Source organism: Xenopus tropicalis, chromosome 6 (assembly GCF_000004195.4).
Source record: "Xenopus tropicalis strain Nigerian chromosome 6, UCB_Xtro_10.0, whole genome shotgun sequence".
Lineage (NCBI taxonomy): Eukaryota > Metazoa > Chordata > Amphibia > Anura > Pipidae > Xenopus > Xenopus tropicalis.
Genome location: NC_030682.2, coordinates 63,988,019 through 64,006,519, shown reverse-complemented (window position 1 = coordinate 64,006,519; position 18,501 = coordinate 63,988,019). Strand labels below are relative to the sequence as shown.

The 18,501-nt window shown below is 37.9% G+C and overlaps 1 protein-coding gene across 2 annotated transcripts in view; it reads left to right on the top strand.

The window, feature by feature from the left end:
• The window catches only part of eepd1 (endonuclease/exonuclease/phosphatase family domain containing 1), a 56,298-nt gene extending 38,005 nt beyond the window's left edge, over positions 1-18,293 (top strand). The window contains exons 3-7 of one of the 2 annotated variants that reach the window (XM_012964232.3): positions 2,066-2,176; positions 11,782-11,916; positions 12,668-12,794; positions 14,536-14,730; positions 17,665-18,293. In XM_012964232.3, the coding sequence (XP_012819686.1) occupies positions 2,066-2,176; positions 11,782-11,916; positions 12,668-12,794; positions 14,536-14,730; positions 17,665-17,858 (762 nt within the window). In that variant the 3' untranslated portion in view covers positions 17,859-18,293. 2 annotated transcript variants of the gene reach the window in all.
• Positions 18,294-18,501: the final 208 nt, after the last annotated feature.

The following is an 18,501-nucleotide window of genomic DNA, read 5'->3' as shown; positions in this document are numbered from 1 at the left end:
TCCAACCCTTCATCTAAGGGAGTGGATTTTACCTGACAAGTAACACCAAAAAAAATTGTTATTATATGATGATTACGCACCCCAAACCAAGATTTACAATAACCGGATTCTTTATACAGTTGGAGCGCCCCCTTCTGGTTAGACTGTCAGACTGGGTGTTGCTTGGTATTAGCTAAAAAAAAAGAGGAACAGAAAAAAGAGAGGGAAAGAGAAAAAATAGAGGAAACAATATGGATAGGAGGATACAGAAGAAAAATCATTTTATAGTGTAGTATCTACAGTGCAATAGTGAACTGACTTTTAAATTAGAATTAATCAATCATACAAGTACTAAGATACAAAAAGCATACATTTATATCTATAAAGTGCTTTGTATGCAACAAATAGTGGCAACTTCATAAAAATATAGGACATAAGGTGCTTTGTGCAGTTACTCCATAACCAGCCCCCAAACATACAAGCCGTGTCTTAAAAAAACACCACAACTCTCTGTATAGATAATTATCTATTTATCACACATCTCTCATGCTTCTACTCACAAGATTTACTTTAAAGGTGACAGAAAGCTACTGATGTGGTTTCTAACCAATGGATTAGCCACAATAGGGCAAGCTAGAATGCTATATTTATTCTGTAGAATGCTTTACCATACCTGAGTAAGCAGCCCTAGAATCTGTCTATTTTTTTAAGAAAAGTGAGTGTTTATGGCTGTATTTACAGAGACCTTTCTGATAAAGCTTACTTCGTTTAAGAAAATCTATTTCTTATTACTGTGGACAGTAAAATACAGACTTTCGTGTATAGAACAATACTTTGTTTTAAAAACAAGTTACAATTATACTCACAAACACATTTATATTAGCACTTATCAGACACAAGTCCCACATATGCCTGGCTCCTTCATTGAGACAATAAAGTTTGAGCAGGTAGAAAGTGGGAAAATAAAGATAAATTAATTTAGATCAGACGTCACTGTTTAGGAAGAAGCCAATAAGCAGAAAAACGTGCCAGCAGCGGGGCGCAGGACACAAGGAAACCCATGCCAAGGACTAAACTTACCCTTACTGTATGCAATTTGTTATTTGCATGAGATATGGTACACTTTTTATGAATTTATATAGATATATAGAATGAGTTTTACTGTACTACATAGCTCGGATAAATATGTTACATATGCGTCATTGTCATCATCATCACCGGTAGGTCGAGAACAGGCATAAATATTGCAAGATTTGACCTCACCATCACATGTGACAAAGCCCATAGGGGCAAAGCGTGCATCGGGCCTAATTTGAAATGCGAATATAATTGTGCCTAATACTGGGAAATTGATTGGTGCTTCTGACTCATAAGCAGGTGCCAATGTAGGGGGTGGCTTTGGGAATTAACTGAGAGACTCGTTATCCCAGTAATTGTATCTGTAATAATTTGACTCTAACACCTCTGAGAGAAACATGAATACTGTGTGCAGTCAAGCAGTAACCATACTAATTGTTTAGTAAACACGCAGGCCAGATGCTTCTGTGAGGCCTAGAGATCTTTAATATAGCAGTGTTGCAGGTGTTTTGATGAAGTACAAAAGTATAATTTATCAGTAGTGATTTCACACTACACAGAGCAGTAAATAGTACACAGTTTCTCGGGGTAGTGTTAGGCCTTTATGAGAGGTATTAGATACATATATAAACAATTTAGAAAAAAAATTGACTCTATATACCAGCTTGATATACCAGCACTTTGAATTGTTCAACTGAGTAGTTCAGAAATCGCAATATAACTTGATATACCAGCACTTTGAATTGTTAAACTGAGTAGTTCAGAAATCGCAACAGTTCCAGCCCAAGTGCAAAGCAGATTAGATCACAAACAGTTTTAGTAACATCATGCAGTTTTCCTCATGTAAAGTGTGTAAAGGCCAGGTAAAGGATCTGTTGGGTTGTGTTATGGGAAAAGTAAAATCACTTTAAAGTGACTAATATCTAAATGCAATAGGGCAGACTGGGGCACAGGAAGGTATACTGAAGAATTGTTTAAAACCTAACTTGTTTAATTTTTATGTTTGCAGTTATGCACAGAATTAAATCAACCATCACTGCCTAACATTCGTAAGTGGAAGGGAATAAGGGGATCGTGGAAGTGTGTTATTTCTGAAAAGCCATTATCCAGCTCAAGTGAGGTATGTGAAATCACTGTACCTGCTACCTAGCCGTGTACTTAAAGGAGAACTAAACCCCCCAATTCTCAGCCCCCCTCCATTACCTTCCCTCATTGCAACATCTAAAGTGGATATAAAAAGTCTACACACCCCTGGTAAAATGTCAGGTTCCTGTGCTGTACAAAAATGAGACAAAGATAAATCATTTCAGAACTTTTTCCACCTTTTAATGTGACCTATAAACTGTACCACTCAATTAAAAAACAAACTGAAATCTTTTGGGTGGAGGGAAGAAAACCAAAAAAAACTAAAATAATGTGGTTGCATAAGTGTGCACACCCTTAAACTTTGTTGAAGCACCTTTTGATTTTATTACAGCATCAGTCTTTTTGGGTATGAGTCTATCAGCATGGCACATTTTGACTTTGCAAGATTTGCCCACTCTTCTTAGCAGAAACACTCCAAATCTGTCAGATTGCGAGGGCATCTCCTCTGCACAGCCCTCTTTAGATCACCCCACAGATTTTCTGTGGACCATGGCTTTTGCTGTGGGATGTGACTAAAAAAATGTCAGGAAAGACCAACTAGCATGGGCGTCCACAGAAGGGGGCAAGAGGGGGCACTTGCTCCCCCCCCGGAAAAGTAGCAAAAAAAAAAAAAAAAAAAACCTTACTCCGTTTCTTCACTGTCCCCTCAAGCCCGTTTTGCTGTGCTCCGATTGGATCTTTCTTCTTGTGGATTCTCCAATCAGAGAACAGCTTCCTTGACAGACAGTAAAATTAACCAATCAGAGCACAGATGCACACAGGGATCAGGAGATTTTGCAAACTGGTAACAGAAATGAAGACTGAAAAGAAGAATCTGCAGCTGTAATTTTACCTAAGAACCAACTCTCAACTTTTGCTGCAGTTTTCATCCCACAGGTACTATACCCAGGTACTATACCCAGGTACTATACACAGGCACTATACCCAGGTACTATACTCAGGCACTATACCCAGGTACTATACACAGGCACTATACACAGGTACTATACAGTTCTAAAGAATCACTAGCTGACATTAAATTGTTTTTTGCCTGACCTGACATCTATAATAATTTATAATCTATCGCCTACCCTAACAGATGGAGGGTAAGTTAACTCTTTCCCTCTGAAAAAGCTCATTATGTGTTTATATATTTGTTGTTGTTTTTTGCACTTACTATTTTTTTTTTAATTTTTGTCATTGTTTTGTTCATTTATAGTAAGTTACAGTGGAGCCAATGTTGTGTATCAGTGCCAGTGTTATAGTGCCAGGGCCTGAATATCTGCCATCTGTACCCACTGCTTCTCACTGTATATAATGTGCTGGGTTTGTAAATACGGACTGCGTCTTACTGTATATAATGGAGAGTCAGTACCCACTGCCTTTCTTGCTATAAAACTAACATAAACACATCTAAAGGGGTGGTTTACTTTTAAGTTAACCTTTAGTATGTTATAAAATGGCCTATTCCTAGCAACTTTGCAATTGGTCTTCCTAATTAATTTTTTTGAATAATTTGCCTTTCTCTTCTGCCTCTTTCCAGATTTCAAATGGGGGCCAAAAAATATTGCTCTGTGAGGCTACAATTTTATTATTATTATAATTTTGTATTACTTATTTTTCCAAGTAGGCCCCTTAACTATTCATATTCCCATCTCTTGTTTAAACCACTACCTGGTTGCTAGGGTAAATAAGACCCTAGCAACCAGATAGCTGCTGAAATACCAAATGGAGAACTGCTGAACAAAAAGCGAAATAACTGAAAAACCATTAAAAATAAAAGTGAATTCGAATGCGAGGTACCCCTTTAAGCTAACTGATCACATATTTACATATTTACATACTAAACATTTTAGGGTAAAAAAAAAAAAAAGCACCCCCACCCGCACTTTTGCACAGTATCCCTGGGAGTCAGTGGGAACGGCAAAGAGGTAGTTGGGAGGTTAACTTTTTACGCCAGCAGCGAATCCACTAAGTGTCACATTAGCTGTAGGTCAGTCTGTGTATGGGCCATCTTTAGCCTCCCCCCCTTGGAAAATTTTCTGCGCACGCCCATGCCAACTAGAGCATCTGAACTTTATTTGGGGTTAATCAGAGGCACTATAAATGATGGCAGGTGTATCATTTAACATGATTTTGAATGTGATTGCTTAATTCTGAACACCGCTACATCCCCAGTTAGAAGAGGGTGTGCACACTTATGCAACCACATTATTTTAGTTTTTTTGGTTTTCTTCCCTCCACCTAAAGATTTCAGTGTGTTTTTCAATTGTGTGGTACAGTTTATAGGTCACATTAAAGAATAAGTAACCTGACATTTAACCAGGGGTGTGTAGCCTTTTTATATCCACTGTATTGCATTTAAAAGTTTTCCTGTGTGTGGACTTGACATAAAAGTGCAACGCTGAGCTTACAAGTGCCATCTTCCCCTGTCTTTAGATCCTCTTCTGTCAGTTTGCCGACACAGATTTAGCAGGAGTGTGCAAAGTTGAATCTACGTCTGGAATCAGTTTGGACTGTACAGGCTCCTGCAAGATTCATATCGGCGAACTGACAGAAGAGGATCCAAAGACGAGAAGATGGCACTTGTAAACTCTGCTGCTCAGCTCTGCAATTTTATGCCAGGTCCACACACAGGGAAACTTTTAAAAATAAATAGTTGCAAGGGGGGCTTAGTCCTTTTTTTTTTTTTTTTTTTTACATTACACATTGTAACGGGAGTGTTTTTTTCCTTGTTGTGGAATGTGCTACATTGTTGTTACCCTGAATATTTTTTGGCAAGAGCATGTTATCTGGTTGTTCTTTTCAGTATCCTATAAGGCTGTGCCAACTTATTTTTGGAGCAGCTTATTTAGGGGAAATTTCAGTTACTGAATTTGAAATAGTTACTTGTTAGAAAATAAGAAGCACAATAAAGACATGAACGTGGTGTAGTTTTAAAGGGATTGTGGCATGCTTTTTATAGTGTACTATAACACACTGTGTAAATAATTCTACCTTTTAAAATTTTATTCTAGAGCAAAGTGATCCTTATTTTTTTTTTAGTTTTAATAATAGTTTGTAGGCAGCCACCCCAGTTCATTATGCATGATCCTGTGCTTCAAAAACAACCAGCACAGCACAATGCAAGTCCTTTCAGACAACTATTTAGTTCTTATTTCATAATAGTGAACAACTCAGCTTTTGCTTCTATTTCTCTCTATCACTAGGTGGAGCATGGGAACTTTTACTAATGCAGACTATTTCTGACTTTTCCAGCCTTCAGATTTTATGCTGTTTGGAAGGGTTGGGGGGGGGGGCGGTCTAGGCTGTCATGAGCCTCTGAGCGCCTCTAATTGTATATACAGTAATATATTTGATACAGATAACATTTGAAATTGTCTCTTACTGTATTTAATGTGTTTGGGGTGTCATTACCACCCTCTGCCTCTCACTGTATAATATATATATATATATATATACATAAATATATATTTTAATGTAAATTGACAGCAAGTACAGGTGTTTGTCACACCAAAAACACACATTAAATTATTTTAACAACCATCTGTACTGGCAGTATTACACATTAGTATTACACATTAAGGCTGTGGTACACAGGGCATTTTGTCCTCCAGCAGTCAGATCAGCAGAAATGCCTTGTTAGCTCTCTAGATAATATTAAATAAAAGGAGTGATGAACATGGAACAGTGAAAATGAACCTCCACCTATCACCTCTACATGTATGTTAGCTTTATTACATTTCTTATCAGAAGATGTGACTCTATGTGCTGGAGCACTTAGGGAGATAGCAGATGGGGTGCTTTGTTGTCCACAGAAAATTACACTCATAAAGGGCAAGAAAGCAACCAAAATGCTTGGGGTGAGGAACCTGTTTTACTCACAGTTATTTACTTAGGGAATACTTCAAAGGTATTTTCAGGTACTCCTGCATGGAGCAAGATTTCTCAAGGTTGAGAAAGTGCCCCATTTGCCATTTTGCCTTAAGTGCCTCCCCTTTCCTGTCACTAATAAATGTGGCACTAATGAAGGTACGCAATGCTGTACTGACAGGGAAAGCCCCCCCATTCATTCTGTAGCACCCTGGGTTCAAAGGGTGAAGGCCAGATGGAAAAAGTATAAAAAATATGGCAGTTTGCACCATTTTTTTGCAGTTTGCACTCTTTTCTGCACTTTGTAAATGAGGTCCTATGCCTATGCCTATGTCTTTTTTGCTTTTGCATTTAACCTATTCAGTGCCAGCTGTTTCACATTTCCTATTTTTCATAATATTTGTATCCTTCTCTTTAGGGGCATTTTCTTGAAGGAAAAACTACAGTATATATTTTGTATATAATATAATATACCTGCATTTCCTTTCTAAATATACCAGAAGTCCACTTCTGTAACAAGATATGTGGCTCTAATATCCCCTGAATATGCTAGCACCAAATTTGTATTTTTTTTTTAATCCTTACTTGTTTCAAAGTATTGCTGAACTATACAGAATTCATGACATGACTGTGCCCCCCATAGAAGTGATTGTCTTCACTATGACCGGCAGTGGGTTTGCTCCTATAACTATGGAATAAACAAGCTAGAAGTCCATGAGGAGATACTCATAATGTTTGTTTGTGTCAGGGAGAAGATTATTTTATTTTAGGCATTGGAGAGACAGAATGAGTTGCTAGAAATATATAGCCTGTAAGGGGTAGCCTACCAAATTTTAGGGTATCTGATGCCTTCTGTCTCTTAAAAAAATGTGTAGCATTGTAGAATGCAGTAAAATTAGTTATGTGCAGTTTATGTCCAGCAGTTTAAAGGTTTAAACTGTTACATACTTAACCAGGATCAATGTTCCCCCTAAGGTGTGCATGCACACAAATATTGAGGCCAGGGCACACATCACACAACAAATTGTGGTGTGCACAAAGAATTTTGTTTTAAAATATTTTTTTTGAACTGTAAGAAAAGCAGCTTTGACATAGTGAACAAGACACCAAGACCTAAAGACTTTTTAAATTCTTTTATAGGCCTTGTTAGTAGATGGTTTCCTGCAGTGCAGCATGTTCTCCACCTCTTTATTATTTTATACAGATACCATCATCAATCGCCATACGCGTTTTGTGCTCAGGTACACTTAATCATAAGATATTTAAAGGTAATCCCCACCGATCAAAAGTGCAGACCAATTGACCGACCAATCATAAAAAGGCTTCACATTAGGGCACTCTCATTTCACCAAATTGGCGCCCTCATGTATGAAGTCAATTCAAAGAACAGAAAAATGTATTTGATGTTATTTAATGTTACAAAACATTAAAAACAATATTAAAAGCATAGACTATTCTAAGTCCAAAATGTATATTACCAAATTATTGGCATAAAAAGCACACAATTTAGAAGAAATTAGAAATATTCCTTAAGACAATTCATTAGAGAAAAAAGTAAGAACAAACAAGAACAAATTAAGTCATATACAGACACTTCCAGATGGAAAATAACAAATCACTGTTAAAAATTATCAGTAATGGTTGTCAAAAATAACACAAGATATCATATTCACTGTTCATACAAGTGGATATCTGGTGGCAAGAAAAAATAATCCATTTGGTTTCATGAAATAATAGTTTCTTGAATAAATCACATCCTTTCCTACCCAAGGAAACCCTCTCAATATCCTGAACCATGAAAGAATTTAAATCAGAAGTCTTTTTGAGACTTTTTGATCTGATACCTGGTTGATTTCTAGATGCCTTTGATTATTTTGTTATCATTGTTTAACACTCATACCATTAGCACACATTTGTTGGTTTACTTCATTTTTGTAAACTTTCCAAAGTATATAAATATACTAATCTTTTATTAGCATGATTTTATTTTAAATAATTTCTTCCACTAGTGGTGTATATTTATTTAGCTAAGGACATCCCCTATCTGCCTATAATCCCCTCCAAATGCACTTGTACAGAGTAATCCTGTCCCCTCACTCATGCTGACTTATCTACAAATTCACATAAATAAACTATAGATGCCAATACATATACTAATTGTAGATTTTAGTATCACAATAGCCTTTGACATTATGCTTATTCAAGAAATCATCCAGGCCCCTCTTAAAGGCATTAATAGAATCTGCCATCACAACATCACCCTGTGGGGTATTTTACAACCTCACTGTCCTCACCGTGAAAAACCACCTACGCTGCTTCAAATAAATGTTCTGTTCTAATCTAAAGGTGTGACCTCTGGTGTGTTGCTCATTTTTATAGGAAAAGGTTCACCTCATATTTATCTATAATCTGGTTTAATGTAATCATGTCCCCTTTTTTTCCAAAGAAAACAACTCCAACCATGAAAGTCTAACTTCATAGTTTTAATCTTATATTAACTAGAACAGAATTACAGTCTAGCCTAACTACTACCTATCATTTTTAAAGTGAAATAATTTTTTATTATGTTTCTTTTAACTCCAGACCATTGGAGGAGATTACTGTTGTCAATAAGTTTTTGGTATTATTTTGGGCATGTATCATTGATGACCTTAATGATAGGGGTCACAGAGGAGGGGGCCTGAGACACGGCTTGTCACCAACATACAATGGTGCGTTGACATCCTTACCCCGGCAGTTTCACAACAGTTCACACTTCCAGTCATGTACTTTGAAGGATTAACACCTTCATCAATGAGAATCTTGGTACCATTGTGATTGGATCATACCTTCTTACACCAGTCAGTTTCAGCTAACACCTAACTGAACAAGTTCAATGGAACCATTGTGATTGGATGTCTGTGACTCTACTACCATCAAGAGTTAAAAAACCGGGGAATTCCCTTCCAGTCATTTGAACTGAAGAAGCCACTCTGATGAGTGGTGAAAAGTTTTCAAGAAAAAACTCAGAAAAGTCCAGTTGTTTTAGACTTAATTCTACTAGATACTGTATATCATGACCTGGATGAATGAGAATCTTCATAGACACAGAAGTGATGCAAACCAAGGAATTACTTTATTGTCCTAAGCTTCTACATGAATGGCAACAATACAGACTTAAAGCATTAGTGGCCATTCTCTCCTTTATGTAAACAATAAACACTTATCCTTTCCCTACACTTAACACTTAGCTGACCTTGCAGTCTAACCTAGCTGGCTCCCACCTCTGAGTCAAGCTATTCAAATATCTGCTATCCCATAGCTCAGTGCTGTCCAACTTCTGTGGTACCGAGGGCCGGAATTTTTCTGGCCTACATGGTGGAGGGCCAATAATGGAAGCCAGTTTTGACCACTCCACTTTTTAAACCACACCCACTTCAAACTACACCCATGTTATCACAAGAGCTTTTAAGACCATCCCTACATTAATGGTGGCAACACAGCAAAAACCAAATGGTTGGTGCTCACTGAAGGGATATCACCCTTCATTCATATGTGAAAGAATTATATTGTCATATTAAGACATACACTTAAATCCATATCCTCCTCTTCTGTGGATAGCACAGCAACCACCAGCATATAATTACACACCTTAGGGACCATATAATGACTATTTCCAAATGCTAACAAACTCCCAGAACAAACCCCTGCCAGGTTCACCTCCCACAGACAGCTTAGGGCAGGGAGAGTAAGGCACACACAGGCAACATAAGAAAAGGCAGAGTATGGCACACACGGGCAGCATAGGAAAGGCAGAGTATTGCACACACAGGCAACATACGAAAAGGCAGAGTATGGCACACACAGGCAGCATAGGGCAGGCAGAGTATGGCACACATAGGCAGGGTAGGGAAGGCAGTGTATGGCACACATAGGCAGGGTAGGGAAGGCAGAGTATGGCACACACAGGCAGCATAGGGGAAGCATAGAGCAGGCAGAGTACTGCTTGCCCTACCCTGCCTGTGTGTGCCATACTCTGCCTGCCCTCCCCTGCCTATGTGTGCTATACTATGCCTACCCTCCCCTGCCTATGTGTGCCATACTATGCCTGCCCTCCCCTGCCTATGTTTGCCACACTATGCCTGCCCTATGGCACACACAGGCAGCATACAGAGACACAATGCTGGATGTGTCAGAGGGAATGTCTTAATTGTGAACAGGTGAACAATGTGAGTGATTACAGCCTGAGGTGTGAACAATTCAGGGGGAAAACAATGAAGGCATTAAAAGGTGTGAACAGTACAGGGGATTACATGATTAAACAATACAGGGGGATTAGTGGTGAAAAGTGCAAAGTTATACACTTTGATAGAAATAATAAAAATGTGAGTTACACACTAAATAGCAGTGTGTTGACAGGATCCTTAATTGAGCAGGATCTGTAGATAAGAAGTTTTCTAATTCCAGATGTGCAACTAAACTGGTTAAAGGGGATGGCACCAGAGGCCATCCTTTAAGATTAGAGGAACAGAACTTTCAAGCAGCGTAGGTGCTTTTCTACAGTGAGGGCAGTGAGGCTGTGGAATGCCCTTCCTAGTGATGTTGTGATGGTAGATTCTGTTAATGCCTTTAAGAGGGGCCTGGATGATTTCTTGAACAAGCATAGTAACCAAGGCTATTGTAATACTAAAATCTAGCATTAGTACTGATGTTGATATATGTAGTTTATATACGTTAATGTAGAGATAGGTTTGTATGGGTCTACTTGTGTCCGCTGGGGTTCTATTGGAAGGTTTGAACATGATGGGCTTTGGTCTTTTTTAAAATCATATCAGCTATGTAACTATGTAACCTTTCAACACAAGATCTAAATTATGTTTGGAACGGAGCTTTGTGACCCAAAAGAATTGGTTTAGAATGAGCACAATTTAATTGTTACTGACTATTGTAGCAAAACATTTTTCTTTACTGTAAGGGGGTCATGGAGACCTAAAGGGTTCAACAATAGAAAAATTATTTGGCATGCCACTCGCATATCTCCACAGGGTGCTTCAATTCCTTGGCTGCTCCCAAGCCACTCCATACTTTTTACAAAGGGAAGAAGCACACCAAATCGTCTGCCATGCCTTTCAACGCATTCACCAATTGTATGAAAGTTACTTCCTTTGTAGGTCCCCCGAGGATATTGTCTGATACACAATACATGCGCAGATTCAATTGTTATTTGACCAAAATAATCTAACCTGTCAAATTGATTAAACAACTGATCGGCATGGTAGGAACTAGGAAAATTATCAGGACTATAATTCTGAGCCCACACACTGTCTGAAAATCTTAGAAACTAGGTTTTATTGGTATGTGTATGACCAGCTTTAGGCTTATGTACTCTTACTGGCTTTTATTTTCCAGGAGGCACATTTACTGAACTGTTGCAAAGAATACATTTTCAAAACTAAATACCCTATTTTTTTTAACCTCAATGCAATATTTCCTCAAATTCCAGACTAATAGCTAACTCCGATGGCACTGGAAGTGATGCCATCTGCACACAATATCAGAAAACTGGGCACTGCAGGGGTGAGATGCAACACTCTGAATAGGTTGGGGAGATTAGGGCATGCATACCTGAGGGCTGCTACTCTTCAAGTATTAATACATTCAATATTAAAATATAAGTAAAGATATTTGCTGCATTTTTCACTTTTTCTTATGGAGCATTATAAATGGGTTTTTTTCTTTCCATTTCAGAAAGAAGAATATTTTGGTTTCATGTGGGATGTCTCAGCTGGCATAGAACTAAAAAATGTTATTTTAGCAGAAAATATGCAAACTAATGGAAATGGCAAGCACATGTATCTACAGCCCTACATTGCACATTTTAAGGTATTTGTTCTCATTTATTAGTGTGTATATTTAATGTGCACAGTGCTCTGGAATGGTATTTGGTATTTTATGGTATTTTATGTGGTATTTAAATGTTTATACCCCAGAATGTATGGAATACAGCCTTGTGTAGCAAGCTTAGGTCAGTTTAAGCCTTTAACCCTTTTTAAAATTACTTTTATTTGGTTTTGTATTAGAAGAAAGCTGATATAATTCATATGTTTAAAAATAAATTGCATACTCAGCCGGGCATTTATTAGACCATAAGGGGCAGATTTAGAATTTTTCTATGGGATTTTTAGAAGTTTATTTATCAAACAGTAAACTCTAACTTTCACCCATTAAAAATGGAATGAATTGAAGAATGTTTCTGTGGTGAGCGCTAATCTCACATTTTGATAAATCTGCCCCTTAATTTGACTGTAGTTAGCAAGTTATTTGAAAGTTTGTTTGTATTATATCTCTATCAGCGCTACTTGATTATAGAGTGCTGTTAAATTCTGCAATTAAGTGAAATAATAGTAGAGGCAGTTGAAACAAATATTCCAATAATTGATATTCACAGAAAGATTAAGTGCCACACGTTATGAGACATACAAGGAAAGTGGTCTACCCCATAGATAAATGGGCGGGTAACTTACATAAACAAATTGAAGGAAAATAGGTCCTATAAACTGTGATAGTCTGTAGTATGCATCTTTAGTTATAATCTAGTAAAGATCTACTATAACTTTGTCTTTTTTTCCTGCAGGTTGGAACATGTGATGTGGCCTTAGTGAATATTCACTTGTTCCCTCCAACAGTGGAAACTGTGAAGCATCAGAATGACACATACAAATCAGCAACCTTTGGCCAAACGCTGCAGGAGACCCTGAAAAGTATGTAAAGCAGCCCTGGCTGGAAATAGGATCATGTACCAGCCTGCCCCTGAAATGCCATTCCTAGAATCTTTCCTTTAGGGGAAGCACTAAAATGACTGTATTGTAGCATCAGGGAAATAGCAAGTATACAAAAAGCAGTCCTTGCTAAAACAAAATATATATTCATTTTTTGTTCTTAATTAAACATTTTAACGTGACTTAAGAGCAACATTTTGAAGATAGAGCAAGAGTATAATTATATGTGAGGCAGACCCTGGGAATGCTGTAGTTTCAGTCTAAAATGTCTTAAAAGGTATTTTTTTAATTTGAAATAGCATTGGAGATGAATGTTGCTAAACTCTGCCTAGCAGCAGCCCTTTGCTCATTTTGTATGTTTGTAGTACAATTGAAACTGAGCCTCATTATCACAGATAGAAATCGAAAAGCCTACAATCCAAAAGACATTTCTTGTCCCTTAATACAACTCCCTGTAATGCAGTATAGGATAAAAGAAAGTCCGATCGGCGCTTTATTCTGATGTGAATAGAGATGCTAGCAGCTCTCACCCAATAAGTCCACCTTGCAGGACTGTCACACAATCTTTAAAAACAAACTTTGTGGGAAAGCGCAAAACAATTTTCCTTGTGCAGAATTTCTAAATCTTTCATTTCAATGCATGTGAAGTATTCCTTTATATAGGCCCAAATAGTGAAAGTGCAGTGCAGTGCAATACCAACATTCTGGGGAGATTGCCTACTCAACAGATGTGGGGGATATATGAGCCAAATAAATACACAAAGTCTCCAAAAACCGTCAAGCAAAAAACATGAATGCTAGGTAGTGAAGTATGTCTTTTTTAATACAAAAAAAAATACTGATCATATATAAGTAAATACTTCACGTGCACTGAAATGAAAGATTTATTGTCTGTTAAATTCTGCACCAGGAAAATTATTTTGCGCTTTACCGCAGAATCCCTGTAATGCAGCCTTGCTCATTTAGCTATTCTTTCTTTGTTCTATAGATGTTCTGCTTTTCCTGTAAGTGCTGAAAAGTAGTTGCGCTTATCAAGTAGTGGTGTAACTTCCCACAGTCTCCTATCACTGTGCCTCATCTTGCCGTTTTCCTAGCCATCCCCTGATTTTCTGGTTTTCCTGGGATAAAATTAGTGTGCGCATGTGGAGAAACTGCATAGGAGCAATGTACACATGCGCAATGGGTGACTATTGACTTCAAGAGGAGTTTATGGGCAGACGCAGTGACACGTGCCGCGAGTCCCTTGGATTTGCGTTTCAGTAAGTTGACAGCTGTGCCCTATGTGAACTAGGGCCAGGTTTGCCAACCCCAGTTTATAGGCCAAACACTAATATAAATAATAATGAATATAATATAAATAATAATAATCCCCCTCTCCTCTCCCTCCTTGCAGAGTTGATGACACTCAAAAGTATCCCTCTTTGTGAACCCTATAATAAGAATGCAGAGTTGTGCCAGGGTTTACAGGCGCCATCTTTGGATCCTATTCAGTCACTGCACCAACCCAGAGCCTGTAGCAGCATGCAGAAGCTGGTGCCTGTGAACTACACTGTGCAACTCAAAAACTGCATTTTTAAGGCAGCTTTGCAAATAGGGAGATTTTTGAGTGTATTAGACTGAGTATTGCCTGTTTGCTCTATCTAAGGCCTGCTTTCTTATAACAGGGAATATAATATATTTACAGGTATATATATTTATTTTATTATATTTTTTCCTGTGTCAGGTGAGAGAGATGTCATCATTATGGGGTGTTTCAGTCTTCCAGCAGACGCCAGTGAGTTTGATTCACTGAGAAAAGAAAAGTTCCAAAACCTGCTTCCTCCTAACACCTTTACCAATATTAGCACCAAGAACCCGCAAGGCAACAAGTCCCTGGACAATATCTGGATCAGTAAAAGCCTAAAAAAGATTTTTACAGGTAATAATGCTAATAATGGGAAAGAAATGTCCCTTCATTTACAGCCCTTTTTCAGTACCCTAATTATTTATTTATTTCACAGCAATTTTATCTCATGTTTCAAGGGTACATAATCATGACACCAGAGTTTGCATATAGATGTAGTACCCTTTAAATGCTTTTGACGTACAACTTAAAAATATTGCAGATCATTGCTTCTGTGTGCCAAAACATATAGATCCCTCTCTGATCTTAATGTGCTACTTGTGTACACAGGCCTGAACATCAAAGTAATAGATTAATGGAACATATAGTAAATAATACCATAAGATAACAGGTTTCCTTATCTGGAAACCTGTTATCCAGAAAGTGGGAAGACCATCTCACATAGGCTTCACTTTAAGCAAATAATTCTAATTTTTAAAAATTATTTCCTTTTTCTCTGTAATAATAAATCAGTAACATATAATTGATCCAAACTAAGATATAATTAATCCTTATTTGAGGCAAAACAATCCTGTTGGGTTGAATCATTGCTAAATGATTTTTTAATAGTCATAAGATATGGAGATCTGAAAGATCTCATCTGAAAAACCTTAGGTCTGGAGCATTCTGGAAAACAGGTCCTATACCTGTACTTTAAAGATTAAAGGGGTAATGTGATAAATGGTCTTAAGTTTGCTGACATCTAGTAACCAAACAATCAGATGTTTGTATTAGGATACTGCAATACTGGGCTGATTCTTGGCTTGCAAATAATGCAGACTGAGAATCAGCCCTTACGCTAGCATCTGCCTTCTCCTGTGCCTGTACATTGAAACGCTTCATTGGTTCGGATGTAGGCATGTATGACACAGTGACACAGATGGCATTGCAGGGAGATTAGTTGCCCGTGACATCAAAGATTTGTCGCAGCGCAACTAATCTCCTTGTGTCACGGCCCTTAAGTTGGAAAACAGGGTTGAGACCCAAGAATTAATTAGAATAAATGAATTACATATACTGTATATTTTTTTTAACCACAGTGTTGTTATTGTTGTTATGCTGGTATGCTGGTGACAGATAAGTGTTTTCTTCAACACTGTATTTCCACCAACAGAGAAACTGCTCTAGAAACTGTGCTTGACCTTCCATTAAATTTAATGGAAACTGCCTTTCAGTTCTGGAAGAGGTAGTTTTTAGCCAAGGGATTATGTACATCCGCCCTAAGGGCTCTTCATTCCACTGCGGTAGGGGAATGTAGGAAGAAATGCAGCCTCTTCTTTCAAATGACTTCATACTCAGTGAGGCGCAGGCAAGGGCCAAATGCAGGTGGAGTGCATTACATTGCATACCGGCTGTGTTCATCTGAGAAGTTTTCCCTGTCTTCCAACAGGGCATTAAATAACTAGGTTATCTTCAATTGAATCTTCACTTCAATTCCTCCAGCCCCACTTTTATGTAACTTTGCCAAGGTATTTCCCACTTGCTTCTAAAGCAGAGTTCTGCACTATATCTCCACCAGCTAACTGCTGATAACTTAGGTCCTAAACCATTTCACACAGCAAGAACCTCATTGCTTAGGGAAATCTAAGACATAATTCCTGATGATTGGAATGAAGTGGCAGCAAATCATACAAAACAATGTGAGACTTTATTAAGTGGCTAAGGCTCATGCCCATGATATAATATGGCAGGTGTCCCATGATTAAATTATACTGGGCCCTTTTTATAATCATTATGGTGGATAATCTGGGAATCTGTAATATTGCTATCCGCTGAATCGGAGCATCTCTCCCTGTAGTTCAGGGGTCTCAAACTCGCGGGCCATTTGCGGCCCTCGGGCCATTTGCGGCCCTCGGTACAGTAATTTGTGGCCCGCACCAACGCCTTCTCAAAAGCAATGACTGGATTGCGATTCAAGGGATAATGCAAGGCACGGCGGGCGGGAGCTGCTGATTGCGGAAATGACGTTATGCCATCATAACAGTTATTATGGGAAGACGTTCTGTGTGCACAATTAGCTGCTAAGGAGCTAATTGTGCACACAGAACATCTTCCCATAATAACTGTTATGATGGCATAACGTCATTTCCGCAATCAGCAGCTCCCGCCCGCCGTGCCTTGCATTATCCCTTGAAAGCCAATTTTTTGTGAAATCCCTTATGCGGCCCAGCCTCATCCTGACTTTGCCTCCTGCGGCCCCCAGGTAAATTGAGTTTGAGCCCCCTGCTGAAGTTGCTTCCTGGCAGCACCTACTCATCAAGCCTAACCCTCAGTGTAGAAGTCTGGGGTAAATAAAAAAATGTGGCAAAAGCTGGTGTGAATCAGACCACCTCCAGACCATTTCCAGTAACGATCAGCCTTGTATACTCTGCATTGCCTTATTTAAACAAACCACAATATAGACCATGACAATTTCAATATTCAACTTTGTTCTTAATAAAATCCAATAACATTTACTTTTAGCAATAGGCAAAAAGTATGTTCATCATGAGTTCTGTTAATTGAACAATATGTTAAAGTGCACATACTGCCCCTTTACGGAGGTGAAAGAATCTATTTTAGGAAAAGCAGATGAGCAAGTCCTCACAGCTATGTTTACAGAAGGGCTACTAACTAACCAAACCTATTCTCATTATACTAGTACATTTAATCAGAATTAAAGGTCGTTAATATATGTATTTATTTTGGCTTGTTTTTCAACTTCTATTTAACGTCTCTATAAAAATATGTTAAACCCTGCTTCATACTCTCTAATACTATTCTTATTCTTTAACCTTTGTTTAATTATTGTAAGATGTTGAACTTTACTAAACAATTGTACATTTAATAAGAAAATTTACACTCAATCAGGATATGATAGATCCAAACCATCTGGCTTAAATTCAAATGTCTTTTTAATGTGGTGATTTATTTGATTCCTTACAGAAATAGGCATTATTAAAATAAAAACTTGTTTGCCTTCTGTTTCAGGATACTCCTTAGTTGTAAGAGAAGGCCTTACAAATCCCTGGATCCCAGATAACTGGTCCTGGGGTGGAGTGGCTTCGGAACACTGCCCTGTGCTAGCAGAGTTTTACATGGATAGAGACTGCAACAAGAAGGAAATGGCTACGAAGGCAAATGGAATGACAGCGGAACGCAATGACACAAAACATGAAAGATGAAAAAAAAACAGAGTAGCTGGGTCATTTTAGTGGAACAAGTGGGTAATATCCCTCATGTGTCGACTGTAAACTTTAAAAAGGAACTGCTATGCCTTGCACATCTTGCATATTAATGTTTGGTTTCGAATATCCCGCAACCTCTCATGCTAGAACTGGATATTCTAGAGTATCCAATTGCAATAGAACAGCTGCTGTCTGTAACTTTTCTCTGCCTTCTGTGGCCGCTTGGCTGCACATGGACTTTTGATATGGATATACACTGTGCAATAGAGAGAAAACGATCTTTATACATTTCAGTGGGACAATACAGATTTCTGGGAAAGATTTTCTTTTATTTTTAATGTTTTTGCTAAGCAATGCAATAACATAAGACCATTAACACTGTCATTTTCCTTAAAATTAATTAAATTACACAAAGTAATGAAAGTACTTTTATTAATTGTTGTGTGAGGTCTCCTTTAAGTTAAAAGTTTGCAAGAGTCAAACGGTATCACACTAAATGACAGGAAAATGAGTTTGCAAAAGAGTATTTTTCTAAAAAAATATATACAGTTTGATCTGGATTCCTGCAATTTCTTAACAAGAAAGAAAGTAGTATTTCAGTAAGCCCTCTTATATCACATGCCTCACCCTGTGGAAGCGC